The 20,755-nt window shown below is 46.7% G+C and overlaps 2 protein-coding genes across 2 annotated transcripts in view; both read right to left on the bottom strand.

Moving 5' to 3' along the window:
- Nucleotides 1-20,755, bottom strand: part of LOC143986913 (uncharacterized) — a 417,248-nt gene that overhangs the window by 14,997 nt on the left and 381,496 nt on the right. The window contains 4 exon segments of the mRNA XM_077485322.1: nucleotides 2,857-3,063; nucleotides 3,143-3,240; nucleotides 3,357-3,480; nucleotides 3,569-3,658. Coding sequence (XP_077341448.1) covers nucleotides 2,857-3,063; nucleotides 3,143-3,240; nucleotides 3,357-3,480; nucleotides 3,569-3,658 — 519 coding nt within the window.
- Nucleotides 1-20,755, bottom strand: part of LOC143989546 (uncharacterized) — a 600,653-nt gene that overhangs the window by 482,165 nt on the left and 97,733 nt on the right. The gene's annotated exons all lie outside the window — the stretch shown is intronic.

The following is a 20,755-nucleotide window of genomic DNA, read 5'->3' as shown; positions in this document are numbered from 1 at the left end:
AGTGCTCTGGAGCTGAGGCCACTGGAACTTTCCCAGAAGCCGCCAGATATGCACCGTGTTCTGCTGCCTGTTTCCTGATGGCGCTCAAACAGGGACCTGAACCCTCTGAGGCCACTGGAACCTTAGGTTAAAGGTCTGACTGAGCTATCCGGTGCTTCAATACACTCTTTACCAAGTGCCTTTGAACCAGGGATTCCCCAAAGAGGCTCTATATGAAGGACGCTCCCTCCTAGAACCAAGGGGAGACTTGCTCATGTCCTTCAGAGACCTAGAGATAAAAGCACTACTTAAGAGGACCACCGGGAGTGCCCCCCCCTAGGATCAATCTCCATCTGGATCCCAGACGCACTGCCCTTCCCCCCCGACCACCTAGGGGGAAAAAACACCAGTGGAGCTACTGGTTGTAAGGTAAGGGAACCCCTCGCCAGGGCTTTTACCTTTGAGTGGCTGGTGCCGTTACTCCTGGAGCTCCCGAAGCCACTGCTTTGGACATTCTCCTGTTGAGGAAGAGTGGTACGAACGTGCCTCCAACAGCTACCTGTGCAACTGTAGAAAGAGAGGCTGCACCAGCCGAACGCTAGGTTCCCCTCCACGTGCCGCGTCCGGAACCGGAAGACGCGGATCCAACGAAGAGGTCCGCCCCCACCGGAATTGACGTCGCCCGCCAACCGGTCCGGCCTCTGGCTCCCAGCCGACTGGATACACAGGGGGGCCTTGGACGTCCTCGTTGCAGCGCCCCACTGGGCGAAACGCAGGGATGAACCTCCCCAAAAACTTCCTGCTTTCCCCAAGCGAAGATTGGAGTGCGTATATAGAAAAAGGTCAGTCAAAAGTTCAGCTTCCCCAGCCGACCGGACTGCCTGTTCCGTTAAAACACCCACGGGTGAACGGACGGACGACCCTGTAAAACTTCCTGCTTTCCCCAAGCGAAGTTTAGGGTGTATAGACAGTACGAACGCTTCAGCTCCCCGCTGATCCGACTGTCAAGGGCCGACCGATAGACGGTCGGGTAACCGAGTGGGGCCGGGGCTCCGCTCGGATAGCTTCAGTCTCACCAACCGAATTCAGCTAAGGTTCCTTGGCGGTGTCTCCCCACCGGAGGAAACACCATAACTGAGGAACGAAGGGAGGAGGAGGCTTAAATCATGAAAATGAAGGCGGTGTTTCCTAAGAGGGGAGGAGCCAGTGTCTCTCAAAGGTGGCTGTCCTGAAAGACGATTGGGGAAAAGATTGGGGGATGAGAAAGCGCCCCCCCCTCCTGAACCGTACCAGGCCACATGCCCTCAACATTGGCAGGGTGCTTTGGGGTAGCCCCCCCAAAGCACCTAGACCCCATGGAAGGGTGAAGAGAACCATGACGGGCAAAAATCCTAGACCCCATGTTGACAAGGACCTCATCCCCACACCGGCCGGTGGTTGTGTGGTTCTGCAGGTGGAATCTGGAAGCCCCCTTTAACAAGGAGACCCCCAGATCCCGGCCTCCCCCGTGTGAAATTGTAAGGGTACTCTACCATTTCACCAAAAAAGTAACAAAAGTGTTAAAAATTACAAGAGACAGTTTTTGACAATTCCTTTATTAAAGTCTTCTTTCAGAAGAGGGGGTGGAGTCACCGGGTGGCACCGCCCTCCGTTATATAAGACCTGTCAGAAGAAGAGAAGCGTCACACAGTGGGAGCCTCCCATTGCACGGAGCGACCCGAGAACGAAGAGAGACGCTGTGGAGGAAGATGCCGGACAAGAACAGAGCAAGAAGAAGCGGATCGGAGGAAGAAACCGAAGGATGAAGTAAGGAAGAAGGAAGACCAGAAGAAAGAAGATGAAAGAAGACTTTAATAAAGGAATTGTCAAAAACTGTCTCTTGTCATTTTTAACACTTTTGTCAATTTTTTGGTGAAATGGAAGGGGTACTTTTGTACCCCCTTACCATTTCACACAGGGGGGAAGCCGGGATCTGGGGGTCCCCTTGTTAAAGGGGGCTTCCAGATTCCAATAAGCCCCCCTGCCCGCAGACCCCCACAACCACCGGCCAGGGTTGTGGGGATGAGGCCCTTGTCCTCATCAACATGGGGACAAGGTGATTGGGGGGGACCCCAAAGCATCCTCCTAATGTTGAGGGCATGTGACTTGGTACGGTTCAGGAGGGGGGGTGCTCTCGTCCCTCCCTCTTTTCCTGCGGCCTGCCAGGTTGCGTGCTCGGATAAGGGTCTGGTATGGATTTTGAGGGGGACCCCCACGCATTTTTTTTTTCTTAATCCTAACATGACTTGTGTGCAAATAGCTTTTAAAAAAAACCCATAGAAGTGAACCAGCGCAAAAAATAAAAAAAGTCAAGTTGAGAGGTGCGCCTGGTCAACTTATGCAAATGAACCTACGTGGCTTGACATTTACTAAGATTTTTGCCGGTGCAGCGAACCAGAGCACTTGAACGGGTGCAAATGCCGCTTGCGCATGCGCAGTGTATAAATTGACCTAGCACAGTTCCAAGTGTATTTGCAGGCTCAGCAAGCTTGTTCAGAGGAAGTTACTTTTCCGTTCTATTTTGGGCATATTTGTTACTTGGACAGTCATATCTATACTTCCTCACATCACCCCATAATATTCGCACTTCCAGCTTCTTTTAAATCTGAGTTGAAGATGCCGTGCGCCAGGTCTATAGCGGCGCACAGATCGCTGGCCGCCCGTGCGCCGGAATGCTCATAGTAAATGGGGAATTGCGCTGTGTTACAGGTGAAAATGCTTTGTGAATACGTAAACGGCCATTGTGCATCGTCGTGCGCCACAACTCATGGCGCAAATGCTTTGTAAATCAGCCCCATTGTCTCTATAAGTGTGTTTGATAACCTCCATCCCACCAACCTTGCAATATTGAGGGATGGTGTGATCTTCCTGTGTGGAATACCGGGAATACAGAGGACGGGGACATCTCTCTGGTGGGTTCCTGGTATTTGGTGGCTCCATCATATCCTTGTGTCCTTCTGAAAACTCCTCCATCACTCCATACTCCTCATCCTCCTCTTTATACTCTTCTTTAATATCAATATTATCATCCCCGAGGTTTCCACTCTGAATATATAATAAAACATTCATTGTAACAATCATGCTGTGTATAAATCAGAACTACTAATAATTGTCACACAGCTACCTGATGATGGTGGGGGATGGTGTGACCTTCCTGCGTGGAATCCCGGGAATACAGAGGACGGGGACATCTCTCTGGTGGGTTCCCATTACTGGATCCATCTGTAGGAAACACACACACTGACTGAATACATTGTTTCTATGTGTTTATCAGATGATGGGGGATCTAGGTGGAGCCTCCGTACTGCTCTCTCCTTTACAATAAAGTCTCCTCTTACCCGGTGATGTGAGGGGCGGCTGATTGTCCATCATGACGTCCTTGTAGAGATCCTTGTGTCCTTCTAAATACTCCCACTCCTCCATGGAGAAATAGACAGTGACATCCTGACACCTTATAGGAACCTGACACACACAATGATACAGTCACCATCCAGACACATCCCTTGTCTGTTACTGGATAATGTCCCAGAATTCCCAGAATCCTCCTCACCTCTCCTGTCAGCAGCTCCATCATCTTCTTGGTGACTTCTAGAATCTTCTTTGTATTTCTCTATTCTATCAGGGAGGGAGGTGGAGGCAATGTGATGGTCATATGATCTCCAGACTTCACAGGAGGAAAACTCTAGATCTGAACACAGATAGTAAAATCAAATGATATTCCCAGAATCCTCCTCACCTATCCATTCAGGGGTACATTATATTAAAGCTCCACTTCAGACTGAGGTATTATTTTCCCACACAGAACCCCCACACTATGCAGGATAAATCCTTGTTGCAGGTATTCTGACATCATTATATACAATGCAGGACCAACAGTCCCACTTTGCTAGTGAGGATGCCAAGAGTCCGCCCACATCCTAATGCCCCGTACACACAATCAGATATTCTGCCAGCAAAAGTCAGATGTGAGCTTTTGGTCAGAAATTCCGACCGTGTGTACGCTCCATCAGACTTTTGCTGGCAGAATTCCAGCCAGCAAAAGATTGAGAGCAGGGTCTCTATTTTTTCAGTCGGAAAAAGATCCTATCTGAAAATGCATTCGTCTGTATGTAATTCGGATGCACGAAAAATCACACATGCTCGGAAACAATTTGATGCATGATCAGAAGCATTGAACTTTCTCAGCTCGTCGTAGTGTTGTACGTTACCGCGTTCTCGATGGTCGAAAGTTCAGAGAACTTTTGTGTGACCGTGTGTATGCAAGGCAAGCTTAAAGAGGAAGTAAACCCTGATGGGTGTTACTTCTTCTTTGTCTCCCTGCAAAGGTAAAGCATAATGGGCTACTATGCATCGCATCACCTCACATATCATCGCATAGTAGCCCAATATGTGTCACTTACCTGACACAGGAGCCAGCCATGTCACCGATGTCCCCTGTAGCACAGAGCGTCCTTCTTCCGGGTATCGCTGCTCCAGCCACTCACAGCGCCGGAGCAGCGATGACGTCACTCCCAAGCATGCGCACGGGAGCCGCCACTAACGGCATATCGCCATTAACAACGGCATTGTAGGTTTAGGAGATATTTCTTGGATCTACAGGCAAGCTTTAATCTAGGCTTACCTGTAGGTCAAATTCCATCAGAAAAAACATCCAAGTATTTTTCTGACAGAATTTCTGATCATGTGTATGGGAATAAGAGCGTCAGAGAAAAAAAAAAGGTACCAGTTACTTACCGGTAGCTGTCTTTCTGGGAAATCTTCCAGGACGGCACACCTGAGAGATGAGAGGCTCCTCCCTACAGGAAACACAATCAATCGACAGCTGTTTTAAGTCCCCACCCTTCCCCTTGATCCTCAGTTTGTAGAGAAGTAACTCCTGAACCCGGTTCACAAGGGAAATCATTCCTCATAGGCACTCACCTTCTAGTGTTCTAGAATTTTCCCTCCTCCAACGGGCGGGAAGTAGGCCTGCCGTCCTGGAAGATTTCCCAGAAAGACAGCTACCGGTAAGTAACTGGTACCTTTCTCAAGTCATCTTCCAGGACGGCACACCTGAGAGGATAAACAAGTACCTCAGGCCTACCTTAGGGTGGGGCCACTGCAAGACCCTCTTGGTGAACCTTGGTTCTGTAGTGAGCTTTACCTCCACTCCATACGCTCATATGCTTGATGAAGGCATCTTAGCTGGATCATGCGGCTGATCTGCAGGTCTGCTCCACAGATGTTCCTGCCTTTTCCGCTTCAGATGCAGTATCTAGGTGAAATGGGCTCTTAAAGATGGAATCAGAAAACATGTTAAACTTGTAGGTTAGCAATGTTGCCTATCTCACACATCTAACAACCATGGCCTATTATGCCTGTAGGTGCTACTTAGAACCACTAAAAAGATAAATAAGAGACCTGTGTAAGACAAGGACACTACATTAATCGATAAGAGGGCCTGTCTTAACACTACCCTGTTGAGGGAAATAAAACTGCTTCCTTTTTATCTTTATGTCAGCAAAAGACTAAAGGGAAGCCTACTTAAGGGAAATAGATTAACAGAAGCTTGAACCCTGGGTTTAAGGCATGTCCTTACTTACGCCTGAGAGCCTTCTTCAGGAAATTAAAGTCCCTAGCAGGAGTAGACTACCCATATTGCTATGTCTAGTTTTGCTAAAAGAGTGAAATGAAGGCCATGCACCGAGCCGAAACCTATTTGATCGGGTATACATCTTTATAATTCATCCTCAGGCCCTAATACTCCTCTGAACAGAACTCTCCAAGTTCTTACTAAACAGGGCGATTCATTATCCCCTTCCTCCAGTGTCCCATAACCCTACAGGGCTTCAACCCTAGGAAATGGTTCTGGCACCCCTGAATGCAAGTGGTCAAGGTTTTCTGACATGTGGCATCTGCAGCCCGAACTCCTGGCCCCTCCATGGAAAAGAAGGCTGAAATACAAAAGGTGATACATGTATTATTAATATCACAAATAAAATGATCATAGATTATGGGCACGGCACAATAGGTTTAGACAGAAAGGACACAAGTATAGACAACAATGTTGTGTGCCTGAGTGTGACTATCTAAACCCATATATCAAATATGGGAAGAGACCCAAATCTGAACCTCAATGTAGACAAACAGTCCTCATAGTCTGGTTTTCTGATGTGCTGCCAAGACGTAAAAACATTAAGACACAAGCAAACCCTAAATGCTGAGTATTTCTGAAGTGCAGCTAGCTAGGTCATAACTCATATATAAAAGCAGAAAGGACAGGAACCCCCTTTACTGTTGTGTTTTACCTATGTACAGCAAAACAAGGCTATAAACATAAAGACAGAAAGACCCAAACTTCTATGTTGAGTATTTCTGACAAACCACCAAATAACAGTTATAAGATCTATATGAACACCAACTCCCGTGTTGTGCATTTCTGCTATGCCACAGGGTAAAATATGGAACACAAGACAATCCTTTCTGTCATGCACTGCTGTAGTGTAGTTCAGATAGAACCAACACTGAGAAAGTACACAAGCAACCTGCAGTGTTGTGTTTTTCTGAAACAGAAAGCACCAACAAACTTCCAGACAGCCTTTACAGCTGCAATCTTTCTGGTCTGCTGCAAAATAAAACAATAACACCATGATGAGTATTCCTGCTGTGTAGCAAAACCTCAATCAGAAGGGACAGATAAGCTTAGGGCTCCCACACCCGTGAGACCCAACCTGCGACTTGGGACTGCAAGACGCATGAGAAGTCATACACTATGGCTTCCAATGGGTACCATTTGTGTCTGTGCGACTCTAGCAGTCCCCGATTCCTGGATCCACAGACCTCAAGATTACACAGGTCGCAGTGGAAAAAAAAATAGCAATTTTCAGGTCGAACAAGTAAGGGGTCCCCAATGCTGTGACTCCCTGGAGGAGTGCAGCTAACAACCCCCTGCTGTGTATCTCTAAGATGCAGAAAGGTAGATCCATGAGAAACACTGCTCACTGCTGTGCCTGATATACAAACAATAAGGCAGTAAATATAGGATATACAGGACACAAACTTTGTGCATGTCTGATGTGTAGCAATATACCAATACTGAGCAGAAAGGCCACCATCCTCAATGTGTCTCTCAGCTGAGCAGCAAAAACAAAAAAAGACAAGCAACCTTCACTGCTGTGTCCTTTCTGATATGCAGCCAATAAGGCAGTATATGCAAGACATAAAGGACAGACAACCTTCAATCTTATATATGTCTGATGTGTAACAATATAACAATTCTGAATAGAGATAACACATCCATATTGAAGTGATTTGGTCTTGCGACTCAATGTGTCAAATCGCATGGCTAAAATCAGCACAACACTTTGTGGTGCTACAGGGATTACCAAAGGCAGTATATGTACTACACCTGGCAGGGGTTCAATTTGTATTTCTGCTATGTAGCCCAACAAATTCGAACAATTCGTTTTCACCACTGCCTTTCTGATGATGCAGCAATACAGGACACAAAACCTCACAGACCTTAATGCTGTATATATCTGATGTGCAACAATAAAACACCCTGAATAGAGATAGCACATCCATATTGAAATGATTTGTCATGCGACTCAACATGTCAAATCGCATGTTTATACTCGGCAGCCATTGCCGTTAATAGCACTGTCTGAATCAGCACAACGCCACTCAAATCAGGACCAACAGACTTCACTGCTGCCTTTCTGATAAGTAACCAACAAGGCAGTAATACAGGACACAAATCCCCACAGACAGACCTCAATCTTGTGTATGTCTGATGTGCAGCAATATAACCATTATGAGCAGAGATGTCACCAGACTCAATGATGTGCATTTCTGCTGTGCAGCACAAAACCAGAAAGTACAGACCACCTTCACTGTTGTATTTTTCTGATCTGTAGCCAAACAAAGCAGTACCTTTAGGATATAAAGGACCGCAAACAAGCTTCAGTGCAGCACATTTCTGATGTACAGCAATATAGCCCTTCTAAGCAGAGATGTCACAAATCTCAATGTGTATTTCTGCTGTGCCACAAAAACATCCCAGCAAGGACAAACCTTCACTACTGAGGTCTACTGGTGTGCAGCCAATGAGGAGTCATGGTCTATCCCTTTATGAAATAACCAACAGGCAATTTATTTCATAGGCATAGCCTGGGCTGTAGATACTAAACCTTCACCACCAGTGAAGGAACAAATCCTAAAATGGTTGGACACCCTACTATTAGTAGTTGTTGTCCTACCTTACCTCCATAGACTGAGCAAACGCTAGCCAGCTCAAACCCAGGTGGTGCTGATTAGCAACTAAAGTCTCAATGAGCCCAGCCCTAGAGACCAATTTAAGACAGCCTCTAGAAGAGGTGGTTACCAATTTAGCCTGGGGGGGGGGGGGGTAAATAGCTATTTGCAGGCTTCAAACAAGCAATTATGTAGCTCTTCCATAGGTTTGCACAGAAAATCCTCAATTAAAAGGATTGTAGCCCAACCCAATAAAAAAAGTTTCTTCTTACCTCCTACACTATAATATAACCACAGTGTAAAGGTGGAGTGGGAGGTTGGAGCTTATGAAAGTTACCTATAGCAAGCAACACCCAAAAGGAGGATCTGTGACAAGGGAACCCCTACTGTGCCACACAGTAGCTTGGTCTCTGCCCATCCTTCAATGTTAGGTCAGCTTTTAAACATCGTGAAGCAACTTCAGATTCTTAGCAGCTGGGTTAATAGGGCCGGTAACCTAGTGCACCTGCTGACCAGGGGAGCTTCTGAATCCACCAACCACTGCCCAATTAATAACTTGTTCAGTGGTATACCTGGCCTGTAAGTAACTTTGTATCTACCAGGTCCCCTCTGTACGCTATATTCATCCCTACTAATGTACCACAACTGGGCATATAGGGAGAGGCTGGCAACCTACTGCTGCGATAACCACAGTGTCTCTGCTGTAAGAGGGAGCTGTGGCTGGTGGTTTTAGCAGTGGCGTCTGCGCTATTTGTATCCCGACCACAGGTTCTGCATTGCACCAGTCAGTATATACATGGGGAAGGGGGAGCAATGGCCTACCTACCTCTTTCTCATCTGAGGTGGTTTAGGCACACTCGTCCCTCTGCACCACCTGTCCACCATACAGCTTCTCTGATGTAAGAGGGAGCTGCAGCTGGTGTTTTTAGCAGAAGCTTAAGGGCTATTTGAATCCAGACCCCAGGTGAGATCTCAAATGCCCAGAAACCCTCTGGCTGGAATTGGGGATTTTGCAGCTAAATTCCCAAGGCAAAGGAAAGTACTCACCGTTGTCGTCTTCCTCTTTTTGCCACAGCCAGCGGGCTTGCTTTTCCATCCTTATGGTCCACACGCAAGGAGGATAGCCGGCAAAGTGCTCCCCCCCCAACTGCTGTCCCCATAGGGAGGTGCCAGGTTAGGCTGTGTCCTGCACTGTACCAGTCAGTCTATATACATGGGGGGGGCAATGCCTTCCATTCCTAATTCCCATCTGAGGTGGTTAAGGCAGACATCCACCGTAGTAAACTGGTGCCTCCTCGCTCTAGAGAAAGGAGGATGTGGGCGCCTGCTCCTACTGACTCTCAGCCTTCCCTCCTGGGTAAGAACGCCGCCGTCATTTTCCCGAAGTTTGAAAATGACGCGGGTGCTTGTTGCGCCCTCTCCAGCAGCCCACGCGAGCTACCGGGGACCCAGGAGTCAGGGACATGATCCCCCTGGAAAGAACCGATGGCCAGCACCCCCATCTGAACAGCCACATGTACAGGTAAGGAGGGGAGACAGGATAATGGCCCCTAAAGTTCTGGGTACACCACTGTACCCAGTGTCCTTCAGCTCTCAGGGGGGCTCTTCCAAAGAAAAAGATAGGGGAACCCCCCAGGAAGGACAAGAATATGTTACCAGACCCAGAGGCTTCCCAAGCTTGTGGTCCGGCTCCCAGGGGGAGACCACCAGCCCCAGGCTTCGGGTCATTTGGAAAAAAACAAACAGTTTCGCTGTGTAGGGAGAAACACAATCAAAAACTGAGGATCAAGGGGAAGGGTGGGGACTTAAAACAGCTGTCGATTGATAGCGTTTCCTGTAGGGAGGAGCCTCTCATCTCTCAGGTGTGCCGTCCTGGAAGATGACTTGAGAAAAACCACGCATGCTAGGAAACAATTTGGCGCATGCTCAGAAGCATTGAACTTTCTCGGCTCGTCGTAGTGTTGTACGTCACCGCGTTCTTAATGGTCAAAAGTTCAGAGAACTTTTGTGTAACCGTGTGTATGCAAGGCAAGCTTAAAGAGGAAGTAAACCCTGATGGGTGTTACTTCCTCTTTGTCTCCCTGCAAAGGTAAAGCATAATGGACTACTATGCATCGCATCACATCACATCACATAGCATCGCATTGCATAGTAGCCCATCATGTATCACTTACCTGACACAGGAGCCAGCAATGTCACCGCTGTCCCCTTCTTCCGGGTATCACTGCTCCGGCCACTCACAGCGTCGGAGCAGCGATGGAGTCACTCCCACGCATGCACACGGGAGCCGCCACTAACGGCATATCGCCATTAGCCACAGCATGCCCAGTGCGTCTGCGCACCTCTGTCTACGCCGCATGCATCATAGGCAGCGGTGACTGTCTTTTTGTAAATATCCCCTAAACCGTGTAGGTTTAGGAGATATTTCTTGGACCTACAGGTAAGCCTTAATCTAGGCTCACCTGTAGGCCAAAGTGGTTTGTAAGGGTTTACAACCACTTTAAGTGGAATCCCACCAGAAAAACCATCCGAGTTTTTTTCTGACGGAAATTTCTGATTGTGTGTATGGGGAATAAGAGCATCAGAGAAAAAAATTATTGGATAGAGGGACATTGGGAGGAGGAGCTGTGAGGTCAGTGTGATGTCATAGGACATATAGACTCTAGATGGAGGGACATTTGGATGGGGAGATTTGAGGGGTCTTCTATATCAGGCTTCCATGAAAACCAAATCATTGTTACTGGGTGTGTCCTTCCTCTCCTAAACTGAAGCGTGAACTTTGACCTTTACCATACAGAAATCTGTTAGGAATCTGTGAAAGTAAGATCTCATGTGAGTGGGTGACGTGCGGGGTGCAGAATATGGGGTGAAGGGTGTAGGTCAGTGCAGGACATGGGGTTCAGAATTCAGGACAGTAATCCAATCCCCCCTCCCCCGTGTCCTCCTGCATGTCCTGTACATCTCCCCCAGCAGTGTGTGAGAGCAGAGTGGATGGAGAGGACATCTTGTGTACATAAAGCAGCATGTCCCTCCCTGGCTGGTCTCTTAGCTGGCTGCTTTGCAGGCTTGTCCTGGTTCCTCCTGTAAGGACTCTGTAGTCCTGTTTCTCGACACCTTGTGGGGATCTTTGTGGCAGTGCCGAGGTGGCGCCATGTTGTAGATTTGGTCCCGCTCCTTCCTCTCTGTTCTGCCGAAGGGCTCTGCAGGGACACAGGCAGCTATGGGTGGAAGCAGGAGCCGATGGTGACAGTAATGCGAACACGGAAAGGAGAAAGATCGGCAGCCGGAGCTCAGTGAGATGAGTCCTCTCATGCCGCTGTCCTGTCCAGTCCACCCCTGACTTCACAGGTCGGGTGCCATCATCTCCTCCCCTCACCCTCCCGCCTGGCCCTGCTCCGAGCCACATTCCTGTCTGAATAATGTGTCCGGGCTTCAGGCAGAAACATTATTCAGACCAACAGTGAGAATGGGCTGACAAGAGCCCAGGGGCCAGGACGCCATTTCTAGTCCCCATGGTGACCTGGGATTTGTTCAGACCTGACTTATGGCGACCATAAAGACATGGAAATTCAGCGGGTTCAGCAGGGATCGGTCACATTTCCATCCATGTGTGGTCACTGCCGGATAAAAGTCACTCCATCAGTGGCTGCAGCCAATAGCTTCATCACTGATCTGTGTATTCTGAGAGAGAAGGAGCGCCCCCCATTGTCAGAATACAATAGTGCAGTGGGGAGGATTCCCCCATCCCCCTCCAATGTGTGGATGGGGGAATCACTTCCGTTTTTTCCTCTCATCCAGTTGGATGAACGATAAAACTGAACCATGTATGGCCAGATTTGGAAGGAAGATATGAGACATTTCCTGATCTGTACAGCTGAGGACCAGGAAATGTCTCACTGTCTGTGATTAGCGCTGTGCAGTGTCGGCTTCCTGGCGGGATCGGGAATGTGGGGTTTCCAACACACCCGAGCCCATCACTATTCATCATCAACGGATCCCCCTGAAGGTGTTAATCTACATTTCCACACTATATATGTGTGTATCATCATCTGCTGGAGATAAAAGACATCACAGTGACTATGGAGGAAGAGGACGGACATGACGGGGGGTTACTGGGTGTAAATAGAAAATAAGACTTTATTACCTCCTCTGCTGCGTCTTCCAGTAATGGCTTCTCTCTACTTCCTCCCGACTCACCTCTCACCCGCAACTTCCTGTCTGTACCTGACATCACTTCCTGTCTGTATCTGACATCACTTCCTGTCTTCTGAGCTCCATCGTTGACAGGAAGCATGTGGCCTCCACTCCACTTTTTTTCTTTTTTTTTAACCTGAACTTCATTGTGAATCTCTGCAGCTGGAGCTCCAGTGTCACAGGAAACATGTGGCCTCCATAACTCCACTTTTTTAAATTTTCAGATGATCTTTAATGTAACAACCAATAAACAGAGGATACTACAGGAAGTGGAGGTCACATGATTTCTGTGTAGAGTGGAGCTCCAGTAACTGCAGTCTGCGGATGTACTGATCCATTCTCTTCTTACTCATTGAGCCGGGGATTTGCAGAAATACAAGAAGATATTTTTGGCAGGTTTTGTACTTTCTGTTAAAGTGCTGTCCTTAACCCCTTCAATACCGGGCACTTCCACCCCCTTCCCGCTCTCACACTTTGAATGACAATTGCGCGGTCATGCAGCACTGTAACCATATGAATTTTTAATAATTTTCTTCACACAAATAGAGCTTTCCTGATAGGCTCCATAGCAGCATGTGTGTGGATTAGCCCCGCCTCCATAACTACCCAATAGAACCCCTCTCCCATAAATCTTTGCTCCCGGCTGCTATCCGTGTTCCTTTTTTGTCCTCCTCCATAGGACCAAGTGGTTCTCCTACCTGAAGATGACTTCACAGCGATCGATCGGCCGAATGACAAGGTTTGTTCCTCTGATAGGCCCTGACTGTTAAGCAGGGTATGGAGTGTAAATGCAGAGTAGCGCTGAAGAAATGGTTTGACTTACCTAAAGTGCGCACGGCCTGTTTGCCTGTTGCTGTAGGTGGCCATTATCTGCTGGGAGGTCTGGCGAGTGTGTTTCTGGGATCGTTCGGCCAGCTGGTCGTTGGTGAATCTGTATATTTCCATGGCAGCAGTGTTGTTGTATTGTGCCTGTATCTGTATTTCTCCTGTGTTGTTTGTGCCGTTCCCATGCTGTTTGATGGCGCTTCCGCATTCCAGCAAACTACTCTCTCCAATTTACGGGCATCACAGGCGTTATGCGCACGTGCGAACCTGATGTGAGTGCAAGGCTTGGTTTCGCGCATACGCGCCTGACGTCGATGATGATGTCATAGGTGCCACTTTTAAATTTCGTTTGAGAGCTGTCAGAGCCCCGGGAATAATTGCAGAGGACACAGCAACTTCCCGGGGCTGACAGCACAGCGGTTTAAGGTAGGGGCAATCCCTTATGATAGGGATATTCATATTTTCTTTTATTTAAGGCTGAAACTGTATTTTTTGTTTGTCTTCTGCAGTATCAAGTACTGGTGTTATGGATGCTTTACTGCCCCCTAGTGGCCAGCCCACTCATGTTAGGTAGGTCGCTGTGTTTTGTGTTTTTAAAATATTGGAGAGAGTTGAGCATAGGTAGCAAGAGTGGTATTAGGTAAGGGTCCCAGCACTGAACCTTGGGGTACACCACTGATAACCTTAATCATGTGTATAAAAACCTTCACATGCGTCATAATAAAGGAGAACGGTTATTTGGAAAGATGCTGAGCGTATCTTTTGTGTCTGTTCCCTACTGCAGTAGTTATTCATTTGGAACCACTAATCAATATGAGGATAGGAGTTGCCTATCATCAAAATATCCATTTCAGGTGGCGAGCCAGCTCAGCAGGGGTTATCAGGTGACCCTGAGTATCCGAAACGAGGAGCTTGAGACGATCCAGGAATTTCTGATAATCAGCCGGCTGAGGAAAGCCTTTTGATTACATTTGAGTTATCAGACTTCCTTGATCGGTAAGGCATTTTCGGGACAAAGGGTACCTATTTTACTCCCCTTAATTGAACTGTATTGATTGGTGGTTATATGTTATGTTGTCACTGTCTACTGTCCATCGGAGTGTTATAGAGAAAGGGAAGAATAGTGCTGTTCACATGTATATGTAGTACATCTGCTAGATAAAGTAGTTTAGAGGCAAAAGGGTATAGGCACACGTCGAGAAGACTGGCCAGTCATTATGGACATTAAATTAAGTAAGGGAATGATGGGTAAGAGACCCTCAAAAATGCCCAGCGCAAGAGGAGCGCTATATATGAACTGAAGGTGCGGTTCCGCCTATACTGACCCCCTAGATTAATGGTTAAAGTGGACAGGGATCCACAAAGGGTAACTGGGTTACCACCAAAGTCCACAGGGACTAAGAATCATGCAGAGTATACAGCTAGAGAAACAGCTATTTATGTGAGCAGGATGGATCAAGAGTGACATTAACACTAGACAGAAAGGGACTTTTTGATGTTAAGTTGTGGGCTGAATTTGGGGTCAGGCACTACAACTAGTAAAGTCAAGAAACAGTAATGAGAGTTAAAACAGAATCCTTTATATGTTGTCAGAGAGGGAAGATGGGATGAGCACTATGGCTGCCCGTCTGATCATAGAAGGTACAGTATGTGAAGTATGGGATTACAATACATTGGATGCAAAGGATATCAGAACAAAATAAAGAAAGCAGAAATTTAAGCAAGGAAGTATTAAAAAGCGTTAAAAGAAAGCGAGAGAATGATAGGCATGTGTTGTGTACAAATGGGAATAATGTAAGCGATTTTAGAGATATATTTGAGTATGTTTGTGAATGCTGGAACCTTTAGTTCTATCGCTTGTGTCATGTACGCAGATGTGACCCCCTCCTTTGTGCTCTCCTCAAAGAATGTAGCTGGGATGAGAGATTGGTGATAAGCTGGAAGGACACCATGCCAATTTCAGTTTTTTAGACAAAACATTTATAACAAAATGTGCCGGGTTAACGAATCTAATGATAAACAATGTGATCACAATTATTTTTGAATCTGTTTTCCAAACATGGTAAAATGAAGGTTACAAATTAACTGTGTCTTACACAAATTTAATATCCTGTGATAGTGGAAACAGTGCATTAAAAAAAAAAGAGAGAGAAATTGAGTAAAATGAAGTAATATGTCCCCCTTTAACCACTTTCAGACCGGACCATTTTGCTGGTAAATGACCAGAGGTCTTTTTACACTTTGGCACTGCGCTGCTTTAACTGGTAATTGCGCGGTCATGCAATGTTGTACCCAAACAAAATTTGCGTCCTTTTCTTCCCACAAATAGAGCTTTCTTTTGATGGTATTTGATTGCCTCTGCGATTTTTATTTTTTGCGATATAAACGTAAAAAGACCGCAAATTTTGAAAAAAAATGATATTTTCTACTTTTTGTTATTAGAAAAATCCAATAAACTCAATTTTAGTCATACATTTAGGACAAAATGTATTCAGCCACATGTCTTTGGTAAAAAAAAAGTCAATAATTGTATATTTATTGGTTTGCGCAAAAGTTGTCACATCTACAAACTAAGGTACGTTTTCTGGAATTTACGCAGCTTTTAGTTTACGACTGCCTATCTCATTTCTTGAGGTGCTAAAATGACAGGGCAGTACAAAACCCCCCCAAATGACCCCATTTTGGAAAGTAGACCCCCTAAGGAAATTGATAAGAGGCATGTTGAGCCCATTGAATATTTTATTTTTTTGCCTCAAGCGATTGAATAATGACAAAAAAAAAATTTTTTTTTTTTTTTTACACAAAGTTGTCACTAAATGATATATTGCTCACACATGCTATGGGCGTATGTGAAATGACACCCCAAAATAAATTCTGCTGCTTCTCCTGAGTACGGGGATACCACATATGTGGGACTTTTTGGGAGCCTAGCCGCGTACAGGGCCCCGAAAACCAAGCACCGCCTTCAGGCTTTCTAAGGGCGTCAATTTTTGATTTCACGCCTCACTACCTATTACAGTTTTGAAGGCCATAAAATGCCAAGATGGCACAAAACCCCCACAAATGACCCCATTTTAGAAAGTAGACACCCCAAGCTATTTGCTGAGAGGCATGTTGAGTCCATGGAATATTTTATATTTTGCCACAAGTTGCGGGAAAATTACAAACTTTTTTTTTTTTTTTTTTTTTTTCACAAAGTTGTCACTAAATGATATATTGCTCATGCATGCCATGGGCATATGTGAAATGACACCCCAAAATAAATTCTGCTGCTTCTCCTGAGTACGGGGATACCACATATGTGGGACTTTTTGGGAGCCTAGCCGCGTACGGGGCCCCGAAAACCAAGCACCGCCTTCAGGCTTTCTAAGGGCGTAATTTTTTGAGTTCACTTCTCACTACCTATTACAGTTTTGAAGGCCATAAAATGCCAAGATGGCACAAAACCCCCACAAATGACCCCATTTTAGAAAGTAGACACCCCAAGCTATTTGCTGAGAGGCATGTTGAGTCCATGGAATATTTTATATTTTGCCACAAGTTGCGGGAAAATTACAAACTTTTTTTTTTTTTCACAAAGTTGTCACTAAATGATATATTGCTCACACATGCTATGGGCGTATGTGAAATGACACCCCAAAATAAATTCTGCTGCTTCTCCTGAGTACGGGGATACCACATATGTGGGACTTTTTGGGAGCCTAGCCGCGTACAGGGCCCCGAAAACCAAGCACCGCCTTCAGGCTTTCTAAGGGCGTCAATTTTTGATTTCACGCCTCACTACCTATTACAGTTTTGAAGGCCATAAAATGCCAAGATGGCACAAAACCCCCACAAATGACCCCATTTTAGAAAGTAGACACCCCAAGCTATTTGCTGAGAGGCATGTTGAGTCCATGGAATATTTTATATTTTGCCACAAGTTGCGGGAAAATTACAAACTTTTTTTTTTTTTTTTTTTTTTTCACAAAGTTGTCACTAAATGATATATTGCTCATGCATGCCATGGGCATATGTGAAATGACACCCCAAAATAAATTCTGCTGCTTCTCCTGAGTACGGGGATACCACATATGTGGGACTTTTTGGGAGCCTAGCCGCGTACGGGGCCCCGAAAACCAAGCACCGCCTTCAGGCTTTCTAAGGGCGTAATTTTTTGAGTTCACTTCTCACTACCTATTACAGTTTTGAAGGCCATAAAATGCCAAGATGGCACAAAACCCCCACAAATGACCCCATTTTAGAAAGTAGACACCCCAAGCTATTTGCTGAGAGGCATGTTGAGTCCATGGAATATTTTATATTTTGCCACAAGTTGCGGGAAAATTACAAACTTTTTTTTTTTTTCACAAAGTTGTCACTAAATGATATATTGCTCACACATGCTATGGGCGTATGTGAAATGACACCCCAAAATAAATTCTGCTGCTTCTCCTGAGTACGGGGATACCACATATGTGGGACTTTTTGGGAGCCTAGCCGCGTACAGGGCCCCGAAAACCAAGCACCGCCTTCAGGCTTTCTAAGGGCGTCAATTTTTGATTTCACGCCTCACTACCTATTACAGTTTTGAAGGCCATAAAATGCCAAGATGGCACAAAACCCCCACAAATGACCCCATTTTAGAAAGTAGACACCCCAAGCTATTTGCTGAGAGGCATGTTGAGTCCATGGAATATTTTATATTTTGCCACAAGTTGCGGGAAAATTACAAACTTTTTTTTTTTTTTTTTTTTTTTCACAAAGTTGTCACTAAATGATATATTGCTCATGCATGCCATGGGCATATGTGAAATGACACCCCAAAATAAATTCTGCTGCTTCTCCTGAGTACGGGGATACCACATATGTGGGACTTTTTGGGAGCCTAGCCGCGTACGGGGCCCCGAAAACCAAGCACCGCCTTCAGGCTTTCTAAGGGCGTAATTTTTTGAGTTCACTTCTCACTACCTATTACAGTTTTGAAGGCCATAAAATGCCAAGATGGCACAAAACCCCCACAAATGACCCCATTTTAGAAAGTAGACACCCCAAGCTATTTGCTGAGAGGCATGTTGAGTCCATGGAATATTTTATATTTTGCCACAAGTTGCGGGAAAATTACAAACTTTTTTTTTTTTTCACAAAGTTGTCACTAAATGATATATTGCTCACGCATGCTATGGGCATATGTGAAATGACACCCCAAAATAAATTCTGCTGCTTCTCCTGAGTACGGGGATACCACATATGTGGGACTTTTTGGGAGCCTAGCCGCGTACGGGGCCCCAAAAACCAAGCACCGCCTTCAGGCTTTCTAAGGGCGTTACAGTTTTGAAGGCCATAAAATGCCAAGATGGCACAAACCCCCCCCCCCCAAATGACCCCATTTTAGAAAGTAGACACCCCTAAATTTAGGGGTACACTAGTGAGACTAGGTAATAAATGGCGGGTGCCCTGAAACTATAAAAAAATAACTAACCAACCAGCGTCACCTGTAACAGTTATATGGTGATCACTGGTGAAAGGGTTAACTAGGGGGCAATCAGGGGGCTTTATGCGGTAGTATATGGGGGTCCCTGGCGCTATAAAAAGCTGCGGCGAACCTAAATACCTACCTGCCTAACTAGCGTCACCTGTGACACTAATACAGCGATCAGAAAAACGATCGCTTATTAGGCTGGGTTCACACTGGAGCGATGCGGGAACGCCACGAATGCGCGGCGGGTTCCCGCATCGCATGCCTCCCGGCGGCAGTTCACACTGCCCTATGCGAACTGCTGGGAGTGTCAGTGAAATGTTAATGACACCCCCAGATCAGTTCGCATATCGCAGTGCGATCTGCAAACTTGGATCGCATGGTGTGAACACCCATGCGATCCGATTCTGCTGCGGACCAAAAAAAGGGTCCCGTGCGAGTTTGCGGCGGGTGCGACACGAATTCAGCCATACTATCTGTATAGCTGAACTCGAATCGCACAGAGATCGGATGTGATTTGCACTGCAGTGCGGTGCGAATCACATCCGTTCTCATAAACCGCTGCAATGTGAACCCAGCCTTAGTGACACTGGCGACGGGGGGTGATCACGGGGTTAAACCTTTATTGGGGGGGTTAGGGGGGTACCTTAGAACTAAAGGGGGCTAACCCTAACTGCCCTAACAGTTATTAGTCACAAATGACACCTGCCGGGTGATCAGGGGGTTAAACCTTTATTAGGTAATAAATGGCGGGTGCCCTGAAACTATAAAAAAATAACTAACCAACCAGCGTCACCTGTAACAGTTATATGGTGATCACTGGTGAAAGGGTTAACTAGGGGGCAATCAGGGGGCTTTATGCGGTAGTATATGGGGGTCCCTAGCGCTATAAAAAGCTGCGGCGAACCTAAATACCTACCTGCCTAACTAGCGTCACCTGTGACACTAATACGGCGATCAGAAAAATGATCGCTTATTAGGCTGGGTTCACACTGGAGCGATGCGGAAACGCCGCGAATCCGCGGCGGGTTCCCGCATCGCATGCCTCCCGGCGGCAGTTCACACTGCCCTATGCGAACTGCTGGGAGTGTCAGTGAAATGTTACTGACACCCCCAGATCAGTTCGCATATCGCAGTGCGATCTGCAAACTCGGATCGCATGGTGTGAACACCCATGCGATCCGATTCTGCTGCGGGCCAAAAAAAGGGTCCCGTGCGAATTTGCGGCGGGTGCGGCGGGTGTGGCGGGTGCGGCGGGTGCGGCGAATGGCTGAACTCGAATCGCACAGAGATCGGATGTGATTTGCACTGCAGTGCGGTGCGAATCACATTCGTTCTCATAAACCGCTGCAATGTGAACCCAGCCTTAGTGACACTGGCGACGGGGGGTGATCACGGGGTTAAACCTTTATTGGGGGGGTTAGGGGGGTACATTAGAACTAAAGGGGGCTAACCCTAACTGCCCTAACAGTTATTACAGTCACAAATGACACCAATGCAAAAAAAAAAAAAAAAAAATGACATTGGTGTCACTGTGACTGGGGGGCAGGGGTAATTGGGGGGGTGATCGGGGGGTAAAGGGGGGGTGTGAGTGTGCCTGGCATGTTCTACTGTGTGTGGGATGTGTTGGTGCAACTCACTGATCCGCTCTCCTCCGTGTCGGAACGAAAAATACCGACACGGAGGAGAGAATACATCACTTCCTCTCCTGTGTTTACATTACAGGAGAGGAAGTGATGTCACCGGGGATTTCCATTCGTCGGGAGCGATCGCGAGGGGGTGGCCATGAATGAATGGCCGTCCCCTCGTCCGGGATCGCTCCCGAACGAAAACCGACCGCCGCAGGCACCGGGCGGGGGCCCGATCGGGCCCCCGACCCGCGGGAGGCAAAGGACGTACATATATGTGCTTATGCCTGCCCGTGCCATTCTGATGACGTACATCGGCGTGAGGCGGTCGGCAAGTGGTTAAGGACATTTATCTGTGCATATATATTAGTGTGTGATATTGAAATTATCATATGGGTAT

This window comes from Lithobates pipiens, unplaced genomic scaffold (genome assembly GCF_037356315.1).
Source record: "Lithobates pipiens isolate NorthernLeopardFrog02 unplaced genomic scaffold, aLitPip1_a1.2 Scaffold_18, whole genome shotgun sequence".
NCBI classification, from domain to species: Eukaryota; Metazoa; Chordata; class Amphibia; order Anura; family Ranidae; genus Lithobates; species Lithobates pipiens.
The sequence above is the reverse complement of the archived record's forward strand: the minus strand, read 5'-3'. Positions and strand labels throughout refer to the sequence as shown.